We start from the raw sequence: 26,305 nt of genomic DNA, 5'->3' as shown, positions 1-26,305 counted from the left end.
CGAGCATTCCCACTAATGTACGTTATTGCGTCCTCTGCTATATAAACAGTGCCTGATAATTTCTTATTCTTGATTCATTTTTTTTTATTTTATCAATTTGAATTGCCATAAATTTGCATCGCAATTTATTACTGCACGAGATATCATTACATGCCTAGTCCTTTGTATTTATCTTACCCAGAATGCTGACAAAAATTTCATACAGCTGGAATGTCAGCAGTGGCTCCTTTAATCTCTGGAAGTGTTCGGCTACTGTTCGAAAAACATCTCGCTCAAAGCCGGGATACATGGGCTGATTAATCTCATTTCCGTTAGGCCCTGAAACAACAGGGTTTTTTTGTTTTTTTAAATGATCAGAAAATAAAATGAAAACATGACAAGCCTTTTTTTTTTTAAACTTACAGTTCGCCAGGCATTTCATTGCAGATAAAACCCAGTGAGGAAGGTCCTCTGTGAAACAGCAGATGGCAGCAATATCAAACAAATATTTGCATGACTACTGAACAAATTCAAATTCAAGTTCTCCTCACCTGCTTTGTTCTTCAGCACAACGATGCCTTGTTTGTTGACACTAAATACATTGTAGACAATGTGCTTGGGATTCAAGAGCTTGGCATCAAGAACACCGTCTAAAGACTGCAGCCCCAAAACGCTCTGTAAACTATTCAACAAACAGTGTTAAAATATGTTGGGGGAAATTAAGAATCAGGGGTGGACAAATTCACCGGCTAAGTTTATTAGCTAGCCCACTAGGGACGTAAAAGTATCAGGATGCTGCCCAGTCACATGATTTGGTTGCCTAGTAATGTAACAATGTATGACAAGATACGTAGTTTAGTGCAATAATATAGACTAAGGGACATGAACAAGTGTAGGTTTATTATTGTCTTCTAACACAGACGATAATAGCATATTATCTCATCTCATCTCATTATCTCTAGCCGCTTTATCCTGTTCTACAGGGTCGCAGGCAAGCTGGAGCCTATCCCAGCTGACTACGGGCGAAAGGCGGAGTACACCCTGGACAAGTCGCCAGGTCATCACAGGGCTGACACATATGGCCCTTTTCCACTACCCTTTTTCAGCTCACTTCAGCCCGACACGGCTCGCGTTTCGACTACCAAAGAACAGCACGACTCGGCTCGCTTCAGCCCTGCTTAGCCCCTAAAACTCGCACGGTTTTGGAGTGGGGCTGAAGCGAGCCAAAGCGAGCCGAGTGAGGCTGGGGGCGTGAGCAGACACTCCCCTGTGCACTGATTGGTGAGGAGGAGTGTCCTCACATGCCCACACGCGCCCCGCGAGCACGCTGGGATCTGTAAACACCGTAAACCTGGAAGAAGAATAATTACGAATTACGAGAATTCCTGAAGCCTTATGCGCCTCGCCTCATCTATACGCTCTTGCCAGTATCTGTTGGCGTTGTTGGTGACAACAAGCCACAGCACCAAGACCAGCAACACTAACGACTCCATGTCCTCCATGTTTATTGTTTACTATTCGGGTCGTGAGACTACCGCTTAAAAGCTCACTGATGTCACTGTTTGCGCTGCTTAACGACATCACGTGACGTCCACCCACTTTCGCTAACTCCACCCAATGTGTCCACCCACTTCCAGCCAGCACGGTTCAGCGCGGTTGTAGTCGAAATGCAACTTCAATAGCCCCGCTCAGCTCGACTCAGCACGGCACGGCTCAGCCCAACTCAGCCGCATTGGTAGTGGAAAAGCGGCAATAGACACAGACAACCATTCACACTCACATTCACACCTACGGTCAATTTAGAGTCACCAGTTAACCTAACCTGCATGTCTTTGGACTGTGGGGGAAACCGGAGCACCCGGAGGAAACCCACGCGGACACGGGGAGAACATGCAAACTCCGCACAGAAAGGCCCTCGCCGGCCACGGGGCTCGAACCCAGGACCTTCTTGCTGTGAGGCAACAGCGCTAACCGCTACACCACCGTACCGCCCCTAGCATATTATCACTGACCAATTTTCCACTGTGAGATGTGGTGTTCGGTCATCGACAGGTACGTATATTAAATTTTTCTTATACGACAGGGCAGTTGAATTCTCGACCCTGATTGGTCAGAAGGCAGACGCTCCACATTAAACAGATTTTAAAAACATGCTGGTGTTTAATAAAGTAAAACGTGTAATCATTGATGTGCTGACTTTTTTTGTTCGGAGACATTTATTAAGCATTTATGGAAGAAGCCTTGGTTGTAAGGACTGTATAAGCGTCACGGAGCTTTGCTGTGTTTCCCAACATGGGAAAGTCTTCAAGACAAGGGAGTTTGCACTTTCTGGTTTCTCGGTGAAAAGACAGGCTCCATGCTTTGAGAGAGAGAGAGAGAGAGAGAGAGAGAGAGAGAGAGAGGCTGAGGAAATGACTGTTTATCACGACTATAACCTTCGTGAGAACAGGCATTAATTTGTCTCTTGGACATTCCACAACATTAAATCTTACTATAAACCGTAACAATGTCTGACTTGTCGTTTATTAATAAAATTATACACTGTAATCCTTGGCAAATTGCCATGGTACAATAGAAGCAAAAGAAACAACAAACTCCAGATTGTCCAGATCGTCCTCTCTAACCCCGTGAACTGAACACTTGTAGTAAACATGAGTTTACTCTGCGTTCAGGTTTATGTTCCTAATTCAGAAAAGAACACCTGTCCTTTAATACAGTGTTTCTCAACCATTGGGCCGACGCACCCTCTAGTGGGCTGCGATTTTTTTCAAGTTGAAGCTAATTTTTACTCACAGTAGGGCAGGGGTGTCAAGCTCAAATACACAGTGGGCCAAAATTTAAAGGAACAGTCCACCGTATTTCCATAATGAAATATGCTCTTACCTGAATTGAGACGAGCTGCTCCGTACCTCTCCGAGCTTTGCGCGACCTCCCAGTCAGTCAGACGCAGTCAGACGCGCTGTCACTCCTGTTAGCAATGTAGCTAGGCTCAGTATGGCCAATGGTATTTTTTGGGGCTGTAGTTAGATGCGACCAAACTCTTCTGCGTTTTTCCCGTTTACATAGGTTTATATGACCAGTGATATGAAACAAGTTCAGTTACACAAATTGAAACGTAGCGATTTTCTATGCTATGGAAAGTCCGCACTATAATGACAGGCGTACTAACACCTTCTGCGCACTTCGGCAGCGCATTGATATCTGAGCTCCGTATCAATGCGCTGCCAAAGCGCGCAGAACGTGTTAGTACGCCTGTCATTATAGTGCGGACTTTCCATAGCATAGAAAATCGCCACGTTTCAATTTGTGTAACTGAACTTGTTTCATATCACTGGTCATATAAACCTATGTAAACAGGAAAAACGCGGAAGAGTTTGGTCGCATCTAACTACAGCCCCAAAAAATACCATTGGCCATGCTGAGCCTAGCTACATTGCTAACAGGAGTGACAGTGCGTCTGACTGCGTCTGACTGACTGGGAGGTCGCGCAAAGCTCGGAGAGGTACGGAACAGCTCATCTCAATTCAGATAAGAGCATATTTCATTATGGAAGTACGGTGGACTGTTCCTTTAAAACTTGAACAAAGTCGCGGGCCAACATTGAACAAATGAACCTTTCAATATGGACCCAAACAAGTTTTGCTTTAACACTGAATATGGAACAAGCAACACTTATTCATACTCATTCATGTTATATATACACAATACAGGGAGTGCAGAATTATTAGGCAAATGAGTATGTTGACCACATTACCCTCTCTATGCATGTTGGCCTACTCCAAGCTGCATAGGCTTGAAAGCCTCCTACCAATTAAGCATACCAGGTGATGTGCATCTTTGTAATGAAAAGGGGTGTGGTCTAATGACATCAACACCCTATATCAGGTGTGCAAAATGATTAGGCAACTTCCTTTCCTTTGGCAAAATGGGTCAGAAGAGGGATTTGACGGACTCAGAAAAGTCAAAAATAGTGACATATATTGCAAAGGGATGGAGCACTCTTAAAATTGCCCAGCTTTTGAAGCGTGACCATCGAACAATCAAGCGCTTCATTCAAAATAGTCAACAGGGTCGCAAGAAGCGCGTTGAAAAAAAAAGGCGCAAACTAACTGCCCGTGAACTGAGGAAAGTCAAGCGTGAAGCTGCCAAGATGCCACTCGCCACCAGTTTTGCCATATTTCAGAGCTGCAACATCACTGGAGTGTCAAAAAGCACAAGGTGTGCAATACTCAGGGACACGGCCAAGGTAACAAAGGCTGAAAAACGACCACCACTGAACAAGACACACAAGATGAAACGTCAAGACTGGGCCAAGAAGTATCACAAGACTGATTTTTCTAAGGTCTTATGGACAGATGAAATGAGAGTGAGTCTTGATGGGCCAGATGGACGGGCTCGTGGCTGGATCAGCAAAGGGCAGAGAGCTCCAGTCCGACTCAGACGCCAGCAAGGTGGAGGTGGGGTACTGGTATGGGCTGGTATCATCAAAGATGAGCTTGTGGGACCTTTTCGGGTTGAGGATGGCGTCAAGCTCAACTCCCAGTCCTATTGTCAGTTTTTGGAAGACACCTTCTTCAAGCAGTGGTACAAGAAGAAGTCAGCATCCTTCAAGAAAAACAAGATTTTCATGCAGGACAATGCTCCATCACACGCATCCAAGTACTCCACAGCATGGCTGGCCAGAAAGGGTCTAAAGGAAGAAAGATTAATGACGTGGCCTCCTTGTTCACCTGATCTGAACCCCATAGAAAACCTGTGGTCCCTCATCAAATGTGAGATCTACAAGGAGGGGAAACAGTACACATCTCTGAACAGTGTCTGGGAGGCTGTGGTTGCTGCTGCACGCAATGTTGATCGCAAACAGATCAAAACACTGACCGAATCCATGGATGGCAGGCTTTTGAGTGTCCTTGTAAAGAAAGGCGGCTATATTAGTCACTGATTTTTTTTTGTTTGTTTGTTTTTGAATGCCAGCAATGTATATTAGTGAATGTTGAGTTGTTATATTGGTTTCCCTGGTGAAAATAAATGAGTGGAATGGGTATATGTTTGTTTTTTGTTAAGTTGCCTAATAATTATGCACAGTTATAGTCACCTGCACACACAGATATCCTCCTAAGATAGCTAAAACTAAGAAAGCCCGACTCCAACTTCCAAAAATACTCAGCTTTGATATTTATGAGTCTTTTGGGTTCATCAAGAACATAGTTGTTTTTCAATAATAAAACTAATCCTCAAAAATACAACTTGCCTAATAATTCTGCACTCCCTGTATATAACAATAGTGCAGACATGCTAAATCGAATTTCAAATAAAAAAAAACACATCAATGGCATTAATTTATTAAATGAAATTTAAATAAAAATCGTATGCCTCTTTTCTATTTGCAGCCTTCGGATTTAAATATCAAAATAAACTTTTTCCACAGGCTAATAATTTTATGTCCTTCTTACGGACGTGGTAACTCAGACGGCCGATGTAAACGCGAGGCGTGGCGGGCAGCCTGACTCCACAGCAGCGCCGCTGGCCTTTTTATTCATTATCTGTCTTGATTATGCCCTGCGAACTGCAATCCGAGACACTGATGGACTCACGTTGTACAGACGTCGTAGTAGACGATACCCAGCACAGACTCTACCAGATCTAGATTATGCTGATGATATCGCCCTCTTGGAGGATACTGTTGCAGAAGCTCAAGACCTGCTTCGACGTATAGAAGACGCATGTGAAGCTATCGGCCTGCACTTGAATGCCTCCAAAACCAAATACATGCATCTGAACCCTACATCCCAACAGGGTGTATCTGCATCTGATGGCTCCAACATTGAACGTGTTCAAGATTTTAAATATCTTGGAGGGTATACAGACTGCGACCATGATATTGAGTCAAGAATCGGTCAAGCTTGGGGCGCCCTACACTCTTTAAAGAGAGTCTGGAAAGCTCCAATCAAAAAGTCTACCAAGACAAAGGTCTTCAAAGCTTGTGTAGAGTCCATACTTGTCTATGGCTCGGAGTCGTGGGCATTAAACAAAGTCAGGAATGTAAAGTTGGATGGAACATACACAAAGATGCTGCGCGCCATATACAACGTATCATGGAGGGATCATATCCCGAACACACAATTGTATGGCCCACTTCCAGCTCTATCTCAAGTAATTCGAAAGAGGAGGCTTGCCCTAGCTGGCCATGTGACCCGAGGAAAGGAACCACCCAGCAAGTTACTGATGTGGCAACCAGAGGGAAAAAGAAGAGTTGGTCGTCCTCGAACTACCCTCAAACAGATCATTGAAGATGATACTCAGCTTTATTCAGACGATCTCATCAATGCAATGCATGACAAAGAAATTTGGAGGAAGAACTTTGTTCTGGCTTCACCGGAGTTCAAGGACAACGGATGACTCAAGAAAGAATAATTTTTAAAATAAAACAACTGATTTGGGGGCTGATTTTGCGATCTGTGCTGCCACAATATAACTAGCCTTTACAGCAGCCTCACTTTGTGATGTGGCTTTTTTGAACGTATTCTGTTGTGAAACCAAACTTCTTTTCATCTCCTCTACTTTCTGTCTCCTTTGAGTCATGTCCAGGTCCTTGTACTTGTCATGGTGTTTCGTTTCATAGTGTCGTCTAATGTTGTACTCCTTAGGCCAAGTTTCAAAACAAGTTTTACCTTTATTTTGTTTTCACTTAAATTTCCCCTTTGGGGTTAAAGTGCAACCAGAAACCAAAAAGAAGCCAAAAAACAAGCTTGTAGATGAGATGGCAGACCATGCCATTGTAAACAGTGAGAACATACAGTAACTTTTAGAAAGCTTTCTCCAATATAGCTTAGTTTCAAACTGGCACTGACACAATGCACCCGCAAACTTAAAAAATAACTAGACAGGGACACTCTAACGAGTGCAAACCCCGCCTTTTCCCTATTAAAATACATTGGGCGAAAATTTCGAAGTTCTGCCATGACCTTGACCTTTGACTTCCAAAATTTAATGGTTTCCTTCCTGGGTGATTGGCAACACATGTACAAAATTTGGTCCAAATCGATCCATTGGTTCTTGAGATATCTTGCAGACACACAGACAGACAGACAGACAGACAGATACACACACACACAGACTGACGCAGGTGAAAACTAGACAGGGACACTCTAACGAGTGCAAACCCCGCCTTTTCCCTATTAAAATACATTGGGCGAAAATTTCGAAGTTCTGCCATGACCTTGACCTTTGACCTCCAAAATTTAATGGTTTCCTTCCTGGGTGATTGGCAACACGTACAAAATTTGGTCCAAATTGATCCATTGGTTCTTGAGATATCTTGCAGACACACAGACAGACAGACAGACAGATACACACACACACAGACTGACGCAGGTGAAAATAATAACCCCTCCGACTACTGCCGGCGGGGTTAAAAATAAAAATAAATTTAAAAAATGCCCCTTCAAAAAATATATATATATACACGTGTTATTTCCCAGCTGGGAGGTCCGTATGGTGAAATACCGTGACCGAGGTCTTGAAAGTACTGAGCGAGGCCCTCTGGGCTGAGGTCAGTATTTAAGGCCGAGGTCATGGTATTTCACCATACGGACCGACCTTAAGCTGGTAAATAATATATTTATTTTTTTCTTTACCAAATTCTAACAGAAAACGAGAGCGCCCTAGCCTGGCAAGCCAGACTAAATGTGAATATTTAGTCTGGTCTCGGTCGTAGACATTTCCGAAGGGTGTGGGTAGGAACAAACCGCTGTCTTTCAAACTGTCTCTGTGCGTATAGGCCAACGCTCTGACCAATCAGCGCAACAGTGACTGTGACGTAGTCAGAGCGACAGAAAGCAGTGGGGGAGGCCTTGAAATAAATAACTTTTCAAAATGCGTATTAATTAATAAACAGGTTCTAGATATTAAGAAGTTTGGAGATAATGACCACAAGTTTGGAGTCTGTACCACATACTTAACATACACTTTTTTTTTCCAAGTGTTTTTCAAGGGTTTGCTTAAACTGTTTTTGAGAGTTTTTATTTAGTGGTGATTGGTGAAATAATTTCCCTTAAATTTAAAATAACGGGAAAATAAGAAACAATCAAAAAGTAATGTTTCAAAGCTGTTTATTAATTCTTCGTACTGCACAAACTAGCCCCATCCTTTTGGCTACGAGCGGAGCCAGCTGGTAGATCAGACTTTTGCCATAGCCGGTCGGCAAAACAGCGAAAACGTCCTTCTTGAAAAGGAATGAGCGGAGAGCCTCTTCCTGCTCATGTTTCAACGAAAACTCCAAGTCTAATTCTTCTAAAACTGATTCCAAAGCGGAGTCAAACGCGTGCTGTTCACTAGCTGTAGCCATCTTTCCTGTTGTGCTTTCTCCAGCGTTGCGCAGCTTTGTCGTCACTCCTGCAAAAGCCCGCCCAAAGAATCCAAACAAAAACCTTGCGTTGTGATTGGCGGGCACGATTTGATGCCCGGGGTGTTTTGTTGATATGGTGCGAGGCTAGACCCACTCGTAGGCAAAAATATTTTTGGCCGCTAGGCGGGTGGGTCTAGTTTACTAGGCTAAGAGCGCCTGAAAGGGAAAACCGAGCCGAGCCGCCATTTTGAATCCTCATTCACGGCTGTAATGCAAATTGCTTCCTCCTCGGTATACAAGTGCACTTCCATGGCAGGAAAATAAAACTACATTTTGCCACCTATGTAGTCCCCTATTTATACTGCATAAATAAAGCCATTTGGTGAAACTTTGAAGAAGAGATTGTACTGGTTTAAAGTTTTTACCTAACGTAATATTATGTATTAGGATAGCATGGTCCAAAATGAGTCTCATTAACTAATGAGATCAAACTGTTAGCAAGTTAGAGGTTTTTATCTTTCTCCTGAAATGTTCTCTTTTATTTCTTCTTCCTCAGGGTACTAAAACTCGCTTTCGCTGTGAACACTGTCGTTATCGCTATCCATGCTGTAAAATTAATGCTATTTTGAATCCTCATTCACGGCTGTAATGCAAATTGCTTCCTCCTCGGTACACAAGTGCACTTCCATGGCAGGAAAAAAACTACATTTTGCCGCCTATGTAGTCCCCTATTTATACAAAATTGAGTCATTCAGGATTCAGCCATGTTTTTGCTCGGCGTTAGCAAATTACAGGTTTTTAGCTTTCTCCTGAAATGTTTTCTTTTATTTCTTCTTCCTCAGGGTAGTAAAACTCGCTTTCGCTGTGAACACTGTCGTTATCGCTATCCGTGCTGTAAAATTAATGCTATTCTCCTGAGAAATGCTGGCAAGCATTTATAAGATTTTTGATACTCTTATAAATAAATCTTGTAAAAAAAAAAAAAAAAAAGATAAATGTTTGTTGTTGTTGTGAACAAGTGAGTCGCCAGAAGTCCGTAACCGGGGTCCGAACCGTAGGATACAGACCCGCTCGCCATCCAATCAGAGCGCAGGATTTGGACAGCGAAAAAATATATAAATAATAAAAAATTAAATTGCGTTCTTTTCAATAAAACTGACAAAATAGGGGAAAAAAATCCTGGCTTTTCCACCGTATGTATGGGCACTAGGGCTGGGTATCACCAGATACCTCACGATACGATACTATGGCGATATTTTGCCCACGATAATGATAATATCACGGTACAGCGATTCTGCAATAATCGATATATTGCAAGAAATTTCAACCACATCACGATATCTGTGTCACTGAAGAAAATCAGAATTTATTGACCACTGTAAAATTACATTTCACATACATAACTACACACTCTTGCCAGACATATATTTGTCTCTATTCCACTGCTGGCAAAACCAAGAGTTGCTTCACTACAACATACAGAAAATTCCCATTTCTGTGCTAGTATTATCAACTTTTCTGTAAGCATGGACACATCAGTGCTGCTTAACAAGCAGAATCAAATTGTTTTATGAAAACTTAAAACTTGCACTGCAGACTGCACATACATTTCAGTGCTAACACTAATGCCGCTTTTCCACTACCAACGCGGCTGAGTCGGGCTGAGCCGTGCCGTGCTGAGTTGGGCTGAGTCGAGCTGAGTGGGGCTATTGAAGTTGCATTTCGACTACAACCGCGCTGAACCGTGCTGGCTGGAAGTGGGTGGACACATTGGGTGGAGTTAGCGAAAGTGGGTGGACGTCACGTGATGTCGTTAAGCAGCGCAAACAGTGACATCAGTGAGCTTTTAAGCGGTAGTCTCACGACCCGAATAGTAAACAATAAACATGGAGTCGTTAGTGTTGCTGGTCTTGGTGCTGTGGCTTGTTGTCACCGACAACGCCAACAGATACTGGCAAGAGCGTATAGATGAGGCGAGGCGCATAAGGCTTCAGAAATTCTCGTAATTCGTAATTATTCTTCTTCCAGGTTTGCGGTGTTTACAGATCCCAGCGTGCTCGCGGGGCGTGTGTGGGCATGTGAGGACACTCCTCCTCACCAATCAGTGCACAGGGGAGTGTCTGCTCACGCCCCCAGCCTCACTCGGCTCGCTTTGGCTCGCTTCAGCCCCACTCCAAAACGGTGCGAGTTTTGGGGGCTAAGCAGGGCTGAAGCGAGCTGAGTCGTGCTGTTCTTTGGTAGTCGAAACGCGAGCCGTGTCGGGCTGAAGCGAGCTGAAAAAGGGTAGTGGAAAAGGGCCATAATATCAATTTGTTCTTTGTAAACTTGAGAACATATACCTGAGAACATTTAACTTGTGCTTATTTTGCAGGAACAACACACTGTCTGAAACACAGTGAAAAGTGCAGTGTGCATCTTAGTCTCCCTGAGCACAATGATGAAACAAAGTGCAGTGTGGGTCAGTATCCACACACTGAAACTGAACTGAAACCTCAGTGAATCATGTTTCTTCTGAACTTTGAGTAAATACTCAAAATAAAATGCAGTGTCTCACACACACTAAAACTGAAAATGCAAGATAAAGTGCAGCTTCTTGCCTTTGGTCTTAAATGACAAAATTAAGTTCACAGTTACAGTAAGTCACACATCACTGAAGTAGACGGGAGGACTTTGGCGCTGTCCAGTGTAGTTTGCGTCGGGTCGGGTTTCAGCGGCTCTGGCTGAGCTAATATGTCGGGGTGGCGTCGTGCTAAGTTCGCTCGCAAGTTTGTTGTGTTACCTGAATATCTAACTGGAGCGAAACAGGTTTTGCAGAGTGCGTACTCTTTGTCCGGCTCACTGTTTTTTTCTCCTTTCCTTTGGAATCCAAAGTGCCTCCAAACATCTGCATTAAAGTTCGGCGGCGTCTCTAGGTTTACGTTAACAGCCATGCTTGCTTGTTTTTTTTTTTTCCTCACTGCAACCGCCGGGGAAAAAAGAGAAGACGAAGAGTGCCTTGCAGTGAGGGAGCGGCACAGCGACACCTCGCGGAGCGGAGGTGCGGAAGTCGTACTGGATTTACAACCCGTCTGAAACATGATTTATTATTTGAAAAAATATCGATATTCAAATTTTGAGTATCGATATTGAATCGGAAGACAAAGTATCGCGATATATCGCCGTATCGATATTTTTGCACACCCCTAATGGGCACCATGCCTTTTGCAATAAACATCGCGATAGCATCTGTGATTGCCTTCCACCGCGCCCCATTCTTATCATCAGGCACACAGTTCGAAAATGTGTCCGGGACGGTTGCTTGCTTTACTGTGGATGGTGCGCTCGTGCTGCGGCTGTGTTCATTCCGCTGGGAGCAGCACTTCTCCCGCTCCGCTGCAGGCTTCTGTTGAAGGGGTTGGAATAAATTCGTCGTGCTGCTTCCTTTGGAAGCAACCGTTTTCAAACACACCTTACAACGAGGATTTGTTTGGTCTGCGTCCGGCGCCGCAAAACCGAACCAATTCCACATCGCAGAGGAAGTCACTCCTTTCTTGGGCACAGGTTGCGGCTTTCCCCCAATCGCTGCCATGTTGTTTGTGTGTGTCTATGGTAAGCATGCGGAAGGAGGGCTATAGTGTCGGTGCCCGATCCGTCCCTGCTGCCCGAGCCGTTCTGCACATGCGCAGAGGGGAGCGTCGGTGGCAGAGGTTAAAACTGAGAGAAAACCGATTTTCATAAAAGCACATCGTCCTTAACTGTAAATTCGAATTAATCGATAAAATCGATTTATCGCCCAGCTCTACGTGAAACCCAGCAAAAGCAGGCTTTCGTCTAAACCGGGGAACAGGGGCGCTGCGCCCCCTTACCGAAATGCCGATTGAACCCCAAGTCACACTTAGGCCATGCACTTATACTGCAGTCTCAAAAGTAGCCGGTCACCGGCGGCAAATCGCTGTCTGTGGCTTGTTATGCCGCCGGCTATTGTCAGTCAAGTCACAAAATTTAATATTAAATATTTCTGACGGCAAAAAAAGTTGTGAACGTAAATTACATCCACTATGTCATGTATGTCCATTGCTGCGTCAACTTTGTTTACATCCTCGATATGAGTGCAGCCATTACTGCCCCTTGTGCCATATGTAAGCCGTACTCTGATTGGCTTAGAGTGTTCCATGGACTGTGAATGGTTCATACCATCATGTGACTCACAAATGGCGACGAAGAGAGTTGCAAGCGGCTCCATGCTGGATGCGTGGCTAAAAAGGTCTAGAGGGGAAGGTAAGTACGTTTTGAACGCAAATTTATTCTGTCATTGTGTTGATATAGAAAAATAAATACGTCTTAGTCCACCATTTCTCAGCCTTGCTTAAGACATTATAATCACAGATCGTAAAGTTGACTCTGCGTTTGACAGCTGCTCGAAAAAACAAACTGCGTGCGTAACAACGCTAATCAAGCTTAAGCTAGACGACCCGCCTCAAATACCCGTCCCGGGTAAATGTTATCCCAATTTTAGATGACCTGTTCCAAACCATCCCGCCCCATGAAAAATTCGTACTTGCATCTCTCTCTCTCTCTCTATATATATATATATATATATATATATATATATATATTAGTGCTGTCAAAAATGTTGCGTTATTAACACGTTAACTTGACTCAATTTTAACGGCGATAATTTTTTTATCGCGAGATTAACGCTCTGTGACATGATGCCACGCCCCGCACAGCCAGAGTCCTCTGCCCTCCCCCGAAGAGCCACGGTGCTCGGCTCAGGTTTCGTTTTCCCATCGGCAGCTCCAGCCCCACTTTGCAGTGGCTGTGACAAGACGTGTTATGCTCTGCAATAAAAAAAAAACATTGGTACAACCAGTGTTCGAACTATGCCGATATTTTCGGGGGGGTCCCTTTTTTTTCCCTTGGGGGGGTGCTTGCGCTTGTCTCAGAGCGCGGCTCTCCATCGCGCGCTCACTTCAGATATGCAAATGCTTCCCGTTACATACAATTGCTATGTCAATAAACATCATTTTGCCAATATTTTAGAGACCCCCCAACATTTCCCAAATCATGTTTTCAAGGGATCTCATGTCTGTTTCAGGGGATCTCGGATCCCCCGTGTACCCCCGTAGTTTGAACGGTGAGCAAGCCCATTCACTTTTTTATGCTGGTAAGAGAATTACAATGGTTTTTCATGTGACAAAAATGTGCGATTAAATTGCGATTAATCGCGAGTTAACTATGACAGTCGCGACATTAATCGCGATTAAATATTTTAATCGCTTGACAGCACTAATATATATATATATATATATATATATATATATATATACACACACACACACACAGTTGTGCTCATAAGTTTACATACCCTGGCAGAATTTTTGCTTTCTTGGCCTTTTTTCAGAGAATACGAATGATAACACAATTTTTTCCCCACTCACGGTTAGTGGTTGGGTGAAGCCATTTATTGCTAAACAACTGTGTTTTCTATTTTTAACTCATAATGACAATAAAAAACATCCAAATGACCCTGATCAAAAGTTTACATACCCCAGTTCTTAATACCGTGTATTGCCCCCTCTAACATCAATGACAGCCTGAAGTCTTTTGTGGTAGTTGTGGATGAGGCTCTTTATTTTCTCAGATGGTAAAGCTGCCCATTCTTCTTGGCAAAAAGCCTCCAGTTCCTGTAAATTCCTGGGCTGTCTTGCATGAACTGTGCGTTTGAGATCTCCCCAGAGTGGCTCAATGATATTGAGGTCAGGAGACTGAGATGGCCACTCCAGAACCTTCACTTTGTTCTGCTGTAGCCAATGACAGGTCGACTTGGCCTTGTGTTTTGGATCATTGTCATGTTGGAACGTCCAAGTACGTCCCATGCGCAGCTTCCGGGCTGATGAGTGCAAATTTGCCTCCAGTATTTGCTGATAACGTGCTGCATTCATCTTTCCTTCAACTGTGACCAAGTTTCCTGTGCCTTTGTAGCTCACACATCCCCAAAACATCAGCGATCCACCTCCGTGCTTTACAGTAGGAATGTTGTTCCTTTCATCACTGGCCTTGTTGACACCTCTCCAAACGTAACGTTTATGGTTGTGGCCAAAAAGTTCAATTTTGGTCTCATCACTCCAAATTACCTTGTTCCAGAAGTTTTGAGGCTTGTCTCTGTGCTGTTTGGCGTAAATTTTTGTTGGTCTACCTGACCGTGGTTTGGTTTTAACAGAGCCCCTGATTTTCCATTTGTTAATCACAGTTTGAACACTGCTGACTGGCATCGTCAATTCCGTGGATATCTTTTTGTATCCCTTTCCTGTTTTATACAGTTCAGCTACCTTTTCCCATAGATCCGTTGACAATTCTTTTGCTTTCCCCATGACTCAGAATCCAGAAACGTCAGTGGTTGGATGAAAGATGCAGGAGTCTGTCTGGATCCCAGAAACTCACTCAGCTTTTATGCACACACACTGATTACAAGCAAACAGATCACAGGTGAGGACGTTACCTTTAGTAGCCATTCAAACCCATTTGTGTCAACTTCTGTGCATATTATCAGGCCAAAATCACCAGGGTATGAGAACTTTTGATCAGGGTCATTTGGGTAGTTTCTGTTGTCATTATGATTTTAAAAAGAGAAAACACAGTCGTTTGACAATAAATGGTTTCACCCAACCACTAAGCATGAGTGGAAAAGATGTTTTTGTGTTATCATTCATATTCTCTGAAAAATGGTCAAAGAATCATACACTGAGTGCAGAATTATTAGGCAAGTGAGTATTTTGACCACAACATCCTTTTAATGCATGTTGTCCCACTCCAAGCTGTTTAGGCTTGAAAGCCTACTACCAATTAAGTATATCAGGTGCTGTGCATCTGTGTAATGAGAGGGGGTGTGGTCTAATGACATCAACACCCTATATCAGGTGTGCATAATTATTAGGCAACCTCTTTTCCTCTGGCAAAATGGGTCAGAAGAGAGATCTGACAGACTTTGAAAAGTATAAAATTGTGAGATGTCTTGCAGACGGATGCAGCACTCTTGAAATTGCGAAGATGTTGAAACGTGATCACCGAACAATCAAGCGTTTCATTGCAAATAGTCAACAGGGTCGAAAGAAGCGTGTGGAAAAAAAAAGGCGCAAAATAACTGCACATGATCTGCGGAAAATCAAGCGTGAAGCTAACAAGCAGCCATTAGCATCCAGTTCTGCCATATTCCAGAGTTGCAACATTCCTGGAGTGTCAAAGAGTACAAGGTGTGCAATACTGAGGGACATGGCCAAGGTAAGGAAGGCTGAAAAACGACCACCACTGAGTAAGGCACACAAGATAAAACGTCAAGACTGGGCCAAGAAATATCTTAAGACTGATTTTTCTAAGGTGCTGTGGTCTGATGAGATGAGAGTGACTCTTGATGGGCCAGATGGATGGGCCTGTGGCTGGATCAGTAATGGGCACAGAGCTCCACTCCGACTCGGACGCCAGCAAGGTGGAGGTGGAGTACTGCTATGGGCTGGTATCATCAAAGACGAGCTTGTTGGACCTTTTCGAGTTGAGGATGGACTCAAACTCAACTCCCAGACCTACTGCCAGTTCCTGGAAGAAACTTTCAAGCAGTGGTATAGGAAAAAGTCAGCATCTTTCAAGAAGAACATGATTTTCATGCAGGATAACGCTCCATCTCATGCGTCCAAATACTCCACTGCGTGGCTAGCCAGTAAAGGTCTGAAAGGTGAAAAAAATAATGACATGGCCCCCTTGTTCACCTGACCTAAACCCCATAGAGAACCTGTGGTCCATTATAAAACGTGAGGTCTACAAAGAGGGAAAACAGTACACCTCTCTGAACAGCGTCTGGGAGGCCGTGGTTGCTGCTGCACACAATGTTGGTCGTGAACAGATAAAGAAATTGACAGAATCTATGGATGGAAGGCTTTTGAGTGTCCTCATGAAGAAGGGTGGCTATATTGGTCACTGATTTTGTTTTTGTTTTGTGTTTGAATGTCAGATATGTTTATTTGCAAATCTGGAGTTGTCATATCAGTGTACCTGGTGAAAATAAATAAGTGAAATGGCTACATATTTGGTTTTTATTAAGTTGCCTAATAATTCTGCACAGTGAAAGTTACCTGAACACATACATATTCTCCTAAAATGGCCAAAACTAAAAACACCCCACTCTAACTTCCATACATATTCAGCTTTGATATTTATGAGTCTTTTTGTTTGATTGAGAACATAGTTGTTGTTCAATAATAAAACTAATCCTCAAAAATACAACTTGCCTAATAATTCTGCACTCCGTGTAGATTCTGCCAGGGTATGTAAACTTATGAGCACAACTGTATATATATATATATATATATATATATATATATATATATTAGTGCTGTCAAAAATGTCGCGTTATTAACGCGTTAACTTGACTCAATTTTAACGGCGATAATTTTTTTATCGCGAGATTAACGCTGTGACATGATGTAGATTTTCATAAGCTTTTGAAACTGCCAGGAACTTGGAACAGAGACCTTGCTTAGAAAAACGATAGCAGCTAGACTGTAATGCCACACCACGCACAGCCAGAGTCCTCTGCCCTCCCCCCAAAGAACCAGCGCGGGCAGGGCGCGCTGGCCCTGCGCCTCGGGACAAAGAGCCACGGTGCTCGGCTTAGGTTTCGTTTTCCCATCGGAGGCTCCAGCCCGACTTTGCAGTGGCTGTGACAAGACGTGTTATGCTCTGCAATTAAAAAAAACATTGGTACAACCAGTGTTCGAACTATGCCGATATTTTCGGGGGGGTCCCTTTTTTTCCCTTCGGGGTGTGTGTGCTTGCGCTTGTCTCAGAGCGCGGATCTCCATCGTGTGCTCTGAGACAAGCGCGCGCTCCACCGCGGATCTCCATCGCGCAGATCTCCACTGTTGGCACACTTCCTTTCTACTAGTTTGTGTCCCCAACCTGGCAGCAGCAGTCGTTGTCATATCGGTTTATTTTATCTTTGATGTAAACACAACACTTCGGATATGCAAATGCTTCCTGTTACACACGATTGCTATGTCAATAAACATCATTTTGCCAATATTTTAGAGACCCCCCAACATTTCCCAAATCATGTTTTCAAGGGATCTCATGTCTGTTTCAGGGGATCTCGGATCCCCCGAGTACCCCCGTAGTTCGAACGGTGAGCAAGCCCATCCACTTTTTTATGCTGATAAGAGAATTACAATGGTTTTTCATGTGACAAAAATGTGCGATTAAATTGCGATTAATCGCGAGTTAACTATGACAGTCGCGACATTAATCGCGATTAAATATTTTAATCGCTTGACAGCACTAATATATATATATATATATATATATCTCATCTCATTATCTCTAGCCGCTTTATCCTGTTCTACAGGGTCGCAGGCAAGCTGGAGCCTATCCCAGCTGACTACGGGCGAAAGGCGGGGTACACCCTGGACAAGTCGCCAGGTCATCACAGGGCTGACACATAGACACAGACAACCATTCACACTCACATTCACACCTACGGTCAATTTAGAGTCACCAGTTAACCTAACCTGCATGTCTTTGGACTGTGGGGGAAACCGGAGCACCCGGAGGAAACCCACGCGGACACGGGGAGAACATGCAAACTCCGCACAGAAAGGCCCTCGCCGGCCCCGGGGCTCGAACCCAGGACCTTCTTGCTGTGAGGCGACAGCGCTAACCACTACACCACCGTGCCGCCATATATATATATATATATATATATATATATACACACACACTCGTATAATATTTGTTGTGCCTAACCCGCACTAAATAACTAGATTTATATAATTTCTATTCAGTAGGCCCCTACATGATTAGGTTGATGAGATTTGGATAAAAGTTATTTTCAGTAGAAATGCTGAGACGGTCAATGAGTGCTGCTAGCTGCTGTTTTTTAATAACGATGAAGTCAGCTGATGAAGTACATGTAGCTGCATTTTATGTAACAGTTTATTGACTGCCAAAAAATAAACATTTTGATTATAATTGAAGTTGTTTTGTTCTTCATCTGTATTCAAGATTTCACCATATTCTTCAATAGGATTAGAGAATCTGGAGAAACTTGTCACCTTAGCTTACTCAAAGTGCACATCAGACTTAAAATTATTATATCATCCATATGTGGATTTCAGTCGGACTACTTTTTGTGTGTTTGTTTGCAAATATTTCTGAAATTTGATAAAATGACTGAGGTATGGTTTCATATTTCAAGTTTCCAAATAGTATTGATTACCCTTTATTTTCACTGTTAAAAGTTACCAGAGGCCACCATTTCTCAGTGCATTTCATAAAATTTTCCGTGCCAAAAGGGGGGCGCACCCCCCTTTGAAACCCCCCCTGCACGCTTTGCGCATTTTGCACCCTGCTGTAAATTATTTGTACCCTGCGGTTCTCCCAAACTTTGAAGCCCCTGCTTATATGCTACTGCACAACATGCAATCTTTCTCAAAACGATCTTTTCTCTGTGAAAACATCCCAGCAACACCACGTCACAATGTGTTTGATCATCAAATACGTTATAATTACTCCAAAAATATTCCAATCATAGTAGATACACGGCCAGACGGTGCGAAAACAATCCGAATTGGCGTTTTCCAGACTGAGGCGCCATGTTATTTAGGTGTTTACTTGTCGCGGCTACCCTCGCGAGATTTGACATGGGTTCCGTACAAGGTCAGCTGACTTGTAGAGCGAGATTTCTCGAGACTGAATGACCTTTCACCCACCGGCGCGGGAGCTTTTGACAGAAGTAGTTTGCGAGTTGCTTTTGTTGACAATTGGGCATTTAAAGACGTCATCCCGCGGCACGAAACGGAAGAAAGCCAAAGACTGTCCGGGGCAGATGATGATTACTTCTTTCTTTTTCAATGTTGACAAACAATTTGTTACAATTTCCCTCTCAGATAGCCTCAGAATGTCCCATTGTAGCCTCAATTTTTCAAAGGCTTCGCACGGCGGAGGGGGGGATGGACAACCCCGCCCGCCCCCTCCGGTCGCTTTGCTCCCTCGCCATGGTGAGCGCCCTCATACTAAATTTTTCTAGAAAAAACCCTGAATAGTTAGAGCAGCGAGGTCGCTACACCACTGTGAAGCGTGCTCATGGTTAACATACCAAATCAAAACCTTTGTTTTGCGAAAGTCAATAAGGAGTCCTTCTTTCTTTTTCTGGCTGTTGAACTTCTTTGTCCACTTTGGTGAGAATGAATAAAAACTGAACAGCCTGGACATGAAATCTGCGCATCCCGGGCTACCGATTTGTCCTCCCCTGAAAATGTATGTTAGGAAATCTATAGACGTAAAGTCTATCTTTCAGATTTAAAAGGAAAACTCTGGGATTTAACGGGTTACAGCGTTCTAACTCAACACGAGGACTCATTTTGTCCCTAGTTGGACCCAAAGAGATGGGAAAATAAAATCCCATAGTTTTCCTTTCATACTTACTGTTTCAGAGTCATTGACTTCCATATCTGGTCCACATGCTTTGGCGTGACGTCTCTCCTCCGAATCAGCTTGCACTCCGGAACTTCCCCTATGGCGATACTGTGCCTTTTGTTCCACGTCTCAGAATTCTACAAAGAACAGAAATCGTGAACCCGTTTTGCACGTTCTCACATTAATGCGTTTTACATACTCGATCCCAAATCCCTCACCAAAACACGCGGCTTCATGGATATCACTGAGGGCACTTGTGTGTCGTCACATTCATCCCATCGTAGGGTCTGCGGAACAAAGTCTCTCTGCGCCAAAGGCATTCGCTGAGGGACTGGTTTGAGAGGTGACTGTGGAGGAAATCTGATCCCCCCAAAAAAAACACCAGACATACACATCATAGTACAAAAGACATACCGCTAAGTGCATACTGCAAATCAGCTCAATACCTGTATAAACGTCCGTTATCGTCAAAGTCTTCTTTACCGAAGCGTCCTTTAACATCTTCAATCACGTGGTTCTTAAGGAACTTCCTTAGCAGCTGGAGAGACTGATAACGGGTCACGTCAGGCCCAAAGTTCTGGTTACGCTTCAGCAGTTCGTGGAGATACTCGACGGCCTCTGATCCGGTGAAGCTGTTCTCATAACTCCGAAAGTGAGCCCAGTGTCTTCTTAATGGCATCCCTCCACGGAAAAGCTTGATGGTTTCATTCCACTGAAAGACAAAAAAGAATGGCTGTGATGGAAAAGGAAGAAAAAAAAAACGATACATTCTTTACGATAGGGAGCAGGCATGAAAACGGGTCAGGGGTGAAAAAGGTGAGAAGGGTGCGCGAGTGGTGACGTGGCCTCTGGTGTTGTTTTATTTTGTTTGGGGGGGTCCTCCCCCAGAATAAATATTATAGCCTCCTTACTAGGGCTGTAACGATACACCCAACTCACGATTCGATTCGTATCGCGATTTTTGACCCACGATTCGATACACCCACGATTTTTTTTAAATGTATTTTTAAAGTCGTAAATTTGACTTATTAACATTTACTTACTTACATTAACTATTTAATAAATAATTCAGACCACTGCAGAGAATGAGTAATATGTATGCAAAAATGAACAAATGTATATCCAAAGACTGTTTTATTTTTCAAAATAATACTGTTGAGCCGGAAGCTCTGTTTTTTTCGGTTCTGAAAAAGTCATTTTTCCAAATCGTGTAAATCCGTTAAGATTTTTTTTTGGGGGGGGGTGGCTCTCTCACTGTCTCACTCTCATAGGGCCAATGATTTTCTGTGATCACGGAAAACAGATGGAAATTACGGAATTTTTATAGTGAAACATTGCTCGCGTGTCAAAATGTAACTACCGCAGAAGGCTTCCGCCCAAGCAGACATGCCTTCAGTGTTGCCAGATATTGCTAACATTTTCCACCCCAACATATGTTCAAAACCAGCCAAAAAGCACCTAAACCCGCCCAATCTGGCAACACTGCATGCCTTTCCGGTCAAGTGATTATGATTGGCTTGTGGCACACCTAGCCAGCCAATGAGCTGCTTGTTTACAGATTCGCCCCCCGCGTCGCAACCAGAATGGCGACCGCTTAAAAGAAATGAATGCTCTGCCAGTGGCGAGTGCGGACGTTGCGTGACTCGCAGAAGATTGTCGCAGGTCGGCGAAAAAACGACTTACTAATAGATATAAAAAATAAAAGTAATTTAAGTAAGTTTAAAATGTAATTTAAATAAAAAGTAAAGTATTCATAAATTGAAGTTTGGAAGCACCTCTGTTTTTGGGCTGAGGAGAAGTTTGAAAGGGTGTACCGCGATTCTGCCTTCTTGTATCGCGACAGGGATCGTGGCTCTGCGTATCGCGATTTCGATTTCGATACGCATATTGTTACAGCCCTACTCCTTACTAAGTATACTGTATTGACATTTGCACAAGGACATACAGCACAAATACATGTAGTTATAGTGAAATTATGCCCTGGAAAAAAATGCGAATAATAGAACGAAGAAAGTGGAACACACAAGGAATAGTGATCATTTTTTCCTTTTATTTGCCTGGACCACCAGTGTCTCCATGGCCCGCTTTCGCCGAGTTGCCACATGTTTCAGCCTTGCCTGCTTCTCTCCTTCAGCAGTCGGTTTCTTGGCCTGCTGAGCACTGCAAGTTGCTTGAGAGCCATACTTGCTCTGCTGCTTTTCCTCCTTGTTCACCCTCTGCTGGTGTTTGTATGTGGCTGCTGCAGAGTTAATGTTCTTGCACAATGTTCTGTCCACGTCCCCAAACTTCACGTCCTCCCTTCTAAAGAGCTGCATAGCTGTCTTCCCCCTGGACATCAGCGTCTACTTGACCGTCTGTATTGCATTAAAGGTTTCCACATTCATGTTGCCACTCCTTTGATCAATTACATCATTCATTAGACTAAATGAGGGCTCGACTCTAGGTCCATGAAAGGTGGAGAGGCAACACTTAACCAGTGCACCAAGGGAGGGGTACTTGTCTGGTTTGTCGAAGACATGACCCCACCACTCCACGATGCTCTCTCCCTCCTTGAAGCTGGGGATGGCCAGGTCAACACTGAACCGCACAAGTTCCCTCTGGATATCCTGGTCTGTTGGCAAGAGGTGCCCCAGCATACCACTCAGCCTGCCAAGATATGGAAGTACCTGCAGCTTTCAGCTCTTTTTAAATCAAGGCTGAATACTTTCCACTTTGCTGCTGTCTTTTATTAAATCAAATTTGAGACTTTTAATTTGATTTCTTTCAGCACGGACAGCACTACAAAATGGCGTCTCCACTATACAGTGCCCTATATAGTGAGTAGCGAGCAATTTCGGACACAGGGATTGTCAAAAGACACGCGCGCCCTCTTTCGAATGCTGACGTAATCAAGCCGGAAGTTTTGTTTGTTTTGATAGCGATCAGGAAAGTTTGAAAAAAGCAGGAAATTCAGTCCGATGACTCAATCCAGCTTCCAGCTTCTGGTGGTCTGGTCTGCACTCTGACTGATGTGTGCACGCTCTGGCCAGCAGGAGAAGAGGCGCGAAATGATGCTGCTTGCCCTTCGCAGCGAGATGTACTCGTCGCTATGGCGTCAATATCAAAGCAGGAGGAGGAGGCGCAAACCGGCACGAACTGTCTATGGGTGCGAAGCAACCTCCTTGCCCTTTGGGTCAATATCAAACCCCCCCCCCCCCCCCCAATTTTTTTTCTCATCAGATCTACACGATTCACGTAGGTCACCCATTTTGGTTTCAAAATGGCGAATTTCGCCGAAAGGTGAGGGATTTTCATGTATGTCTATGGCAAAATGAATGGGAATATATTTTCAAAAAATTACATTTCGGGTTACACGTCAAAGTTAAGACAATGGCTTCCATATGTTGTGCATGTCGGGCAGCTCTATCAATCCGGGTGATCATACTTTATTTTTTCCACTGATTTGAATGGTTTTGAATGTTTTTTAATAAGCTGATCAAAGACTATAAGGACCCAACGTCGCGTATGTGACGTCTAGCGCCTTTCCAAATCTGTAGCAGGTAGCGGCCGGCGAGTAGCGTACATCAACATGAATAAATGAATGAATGAACCCTTTATTGTCACTGTTACCAGTGAAATTGACCATCAACCTGTCCTTACAGAGGGGGAACAGGACAAGAAGACAGGGATAAAAGAAAAAGAAACACAGTAGTAACATGAGGAAAGATGAGGAAAAAAGAACACCCCCCCACTATGCTCCTATCAGGAGTACAGTGTGGGAGCATTTAAAAACCTCCGCACAAGCACACAATAACACAAGTACACTTTAAAACATGGGACTTGAGGGGGGGAAGGGGGGAAGGAGGGGGCAATCAGGGGTGGGGGGGAAGGGGTAAGGGGGTAGGAGGGGAGGGGAGGAGGTAGAGGTAACCCAGCGCAAGCAAGCAGCCGTCCGCTCCTGCAGCCATGCAAGCGGCGCTGGTCACGCACCCGCTTGTCACACTGGGGGTGAAAAACGGCAACCGCGGAAAATTGGGGAAGGAATGCGAAGAATGCGAGACTGTCTCCCAGCAGTGACCTTCTGGGGGAAATGTTGCCCCAGCAACGGCCTTGATCGAGGCCGGTGCTGTTCAGGGAGCCGAATGTCGATAAGATAGAGATTGTTTGGTCTTTCGAACAGACGCAGTCTTTACACGTCCACATCACTCGTTCATTTCATCCATATCTGTCCATTTCTGTTCAATTCAATTCCATTTTGTCTCCTAAATACTTATTCCTTGCAAAGCCGAAAGCGTCTCCAAGATGACAACCATGTTGTGGTTCAAGTTCTGCCACAGTCTGAGTGCCGACAGCTTTGCCCACCGCTTTAATCATATCAGGCAGCTTTGTGGGGCTTTGAACAGCTGTCACCGTTGTCTGGTTTCCTCGATATACCAGGGCAATGCCTAATCCAATCAGCAAAAGTCTGGTATTCATGGTTCCGAATAGGTAGATATCTCCAATGTCCTCCACAGACGTTCCGGCAGGACAGGTGGGTTCCCCCGAACCCAGAAACTGTGTCAATTTCGTTAGGAGACCAGTTTATCAAATCCATGCTTTTTAGTTTAGAAATTCAATGTGGACAGAGTCTCTCAAAAAAAAAAGTATAGGCAGACGAGACGAAACAAAGAGCACAAGCAGGAAAAAAAAGGAGAGGAGAGGAGAGGAGAGGAGAGCAGAGAAATGCAACCGCCTTCCGTGAGAGCACGGAGAAGAAGACATGCCGATTTGTATAGCGTGGTTGGCGGAGTATTTCTGTACCAATAAGAAATGCATTCCTCGTGGGGATAACCATTACAGATCAGGGCATGTAGTCAACTGCCGCTATTCACAGGGAGAGCTGTCAGCACTCGTAAGGGCTAAAGGCCAATTTATGCTGACAACCCAGTCCTCGCAGATAGCGTCGCAGACAGTGTCTGCGTAGCCCCCCCACCTTCGCAGACGCTCTGCGCACACCTCCCAAAAATTGTGACCACCGCAGAAGCCTCGCAGACAGCGTCGCAGACAAGAGGGCTCTGACTGGTCCACTCTACATCCGCTGTACACGCACTTCCGCTTCCCTACTTTCCTGGTTTGGTTTGTTTTCACGACCGGCATTTTTAAAAACACGAGCGAAGATGGAGCAGCACGAAGAGCGGTTGATTGAGGAAGTACGTACATCTATACGACTCCAGTTCTAGTCATTATAAAAAAAAAAAAGTTCTAGTCATTATAAGTAACCAGAGGATAAACACTCCACTAACCACACCCACCAACTACTCCTAGCGACTTCGTGCTCCCTTGCGTTGTGCCGGTGAATAACATCGCGCACGCCTATTCCCCGCTCAACGATAAATTACAGCTGTCTGCGAAAAGCTATCTGCGAAAGCCTTGTCGCAAGAGCATGCAGAGGCCTTAAGCCTACTGCTGACGTAATTTGAGTGACTCTGACTAGACAGTTTGGTTGTAGTCCGTTTCTGACAGGTTAGGCGCAATTTCGATCTTTTAAAAGACAGCGAAATTTCACCTGATACTTTCACAGTTAGTAGATAATCCCAAAATATACAACATTTTTTGGGGGTGTACAAGTTCCACGTCATAACTTCATGGGATTTTTTAAAAAATCGGGTCTATGGGATTTTCAATAGAATGGCTCTCGGCTTAGGAACGCTACCACTAGGATCGATGTGTTTCATTTTCCCTCCCTATTACAAGTAGTGTTTGTTGGTACACTGTAATTCGAATTCGTAGCATTGTTTCGTATTATTGTCACTGCCGTGTGTCACAGTATGTGCTTTGAGAATATCAGTGCGTTTACATGCACATAGAGAAAATCGAATTTCTGCCGTTGCTCGACTGAAATCGAAGTTCTAAATGCCATGGAAACACCTTAGCTCGGCTGAAATCGAACCGAACTTGATTTCTCGTAATCGAGCTACATGACCTAGATTATGCGATTGTAGCTGAGCTACTTAGTGCATGCATACCCTATCGAGCTACGTAGTCGAGCTACTTACTTCAGCACTGCCCCTTCCGGAAGTGACGAGACCACAAGCGGGAAACACAACAGCCTCGGTCGGCATGACAACGAATCATGACAACGGCGTGAATCTTTTCTTTTTGTGGCATTGTTTGCACTGTTAAAATTTAGCTCACTTACTGTATCTCCAAATATATCTGTACAGCTGTTGCATAGCTGTGAATTGTGTACATAAACAAGTCATTGTATTTGTGTGTGTGTGTGTATATATATATATATATATATATATATATGTGTGGCACGGTGGTGTAGTGGTTAGCGCTGTCGCCTCACAGCAAGAAGGTCCTGGGTTCGAGCCCCGGGGCTGGCGAGGGCCTTTCTGTGTGGAGTTTGCATGTTCTCCCCGTGTCCGCGTGGGTTTCCTCCGGGTGCTCCGGTTTCCCCCACAGTCCAAAGACATGCAGGTTAGGTTAACTGGTGACTCTAAATTGACCGTAGGTGTGAATGGTTGTCTGTGTCTATGTGTCAGCCCTGTGATGACCTGGCGACTTGTCCAGGGT

The 26,305-nt window shown here is 44.1% G+C and overlaps 1 protein-coding gene across 1 annotated transcript in view; it reads right to left on the bottom strand.

Moving 5' to 3' along the window:
• Positions 1-26,305, bottom strand: part of LOC132873345 (DEP domain-containing protein 1B-like) — a 91,728-nt gene that overhangs the window by 49,195 nt on the left and 16,228 nt on the right. The window contains exons 2-7 of the mRNA XM_060908819.1: positions 20,215-20,480; positions 19,987-20,128; positions 19,778-19,905; positions 531-661; positions 403-450; positions 178-318 (exon numbers count right to left, since the gene is read on the bottom strand). Of these exons, the coding sequence (XP_060764802.1) occupies positions 178-318; positions 403-450; positions 531-661; positions 19,778-19,905; positions 19,987-20,128; positions 20,215-20,480 (856 nt within the window). The remainder of the gene's footprint in view (positions 1-177; positions 319-402; positions 451-530; positions 662-19,777; positions 19,906-19,986; positions 20,129-20,214; positions 20,481-26,305) is intronic.

Source organism: Neoarius graeffei, chromosome 25, assembly GCF_027579695.1.
Source record: "Neoarius graeffei isolate fNeoGra1 chromosome 25, fNeoGra1.pri, whole genome shotgun sequence".
Taxonomy (NCBI): Eukaryota; Metazoa; Chordata; class Actinopteri; order Siluriformes; family Ariidae; genus Neoarius; species Neoarius graeffei.
The sequence above is the reverse complement of the archived record's forward strand: the minus strand, read 5'-3'. Positions and strand labels throughout refer to the sequence as shown.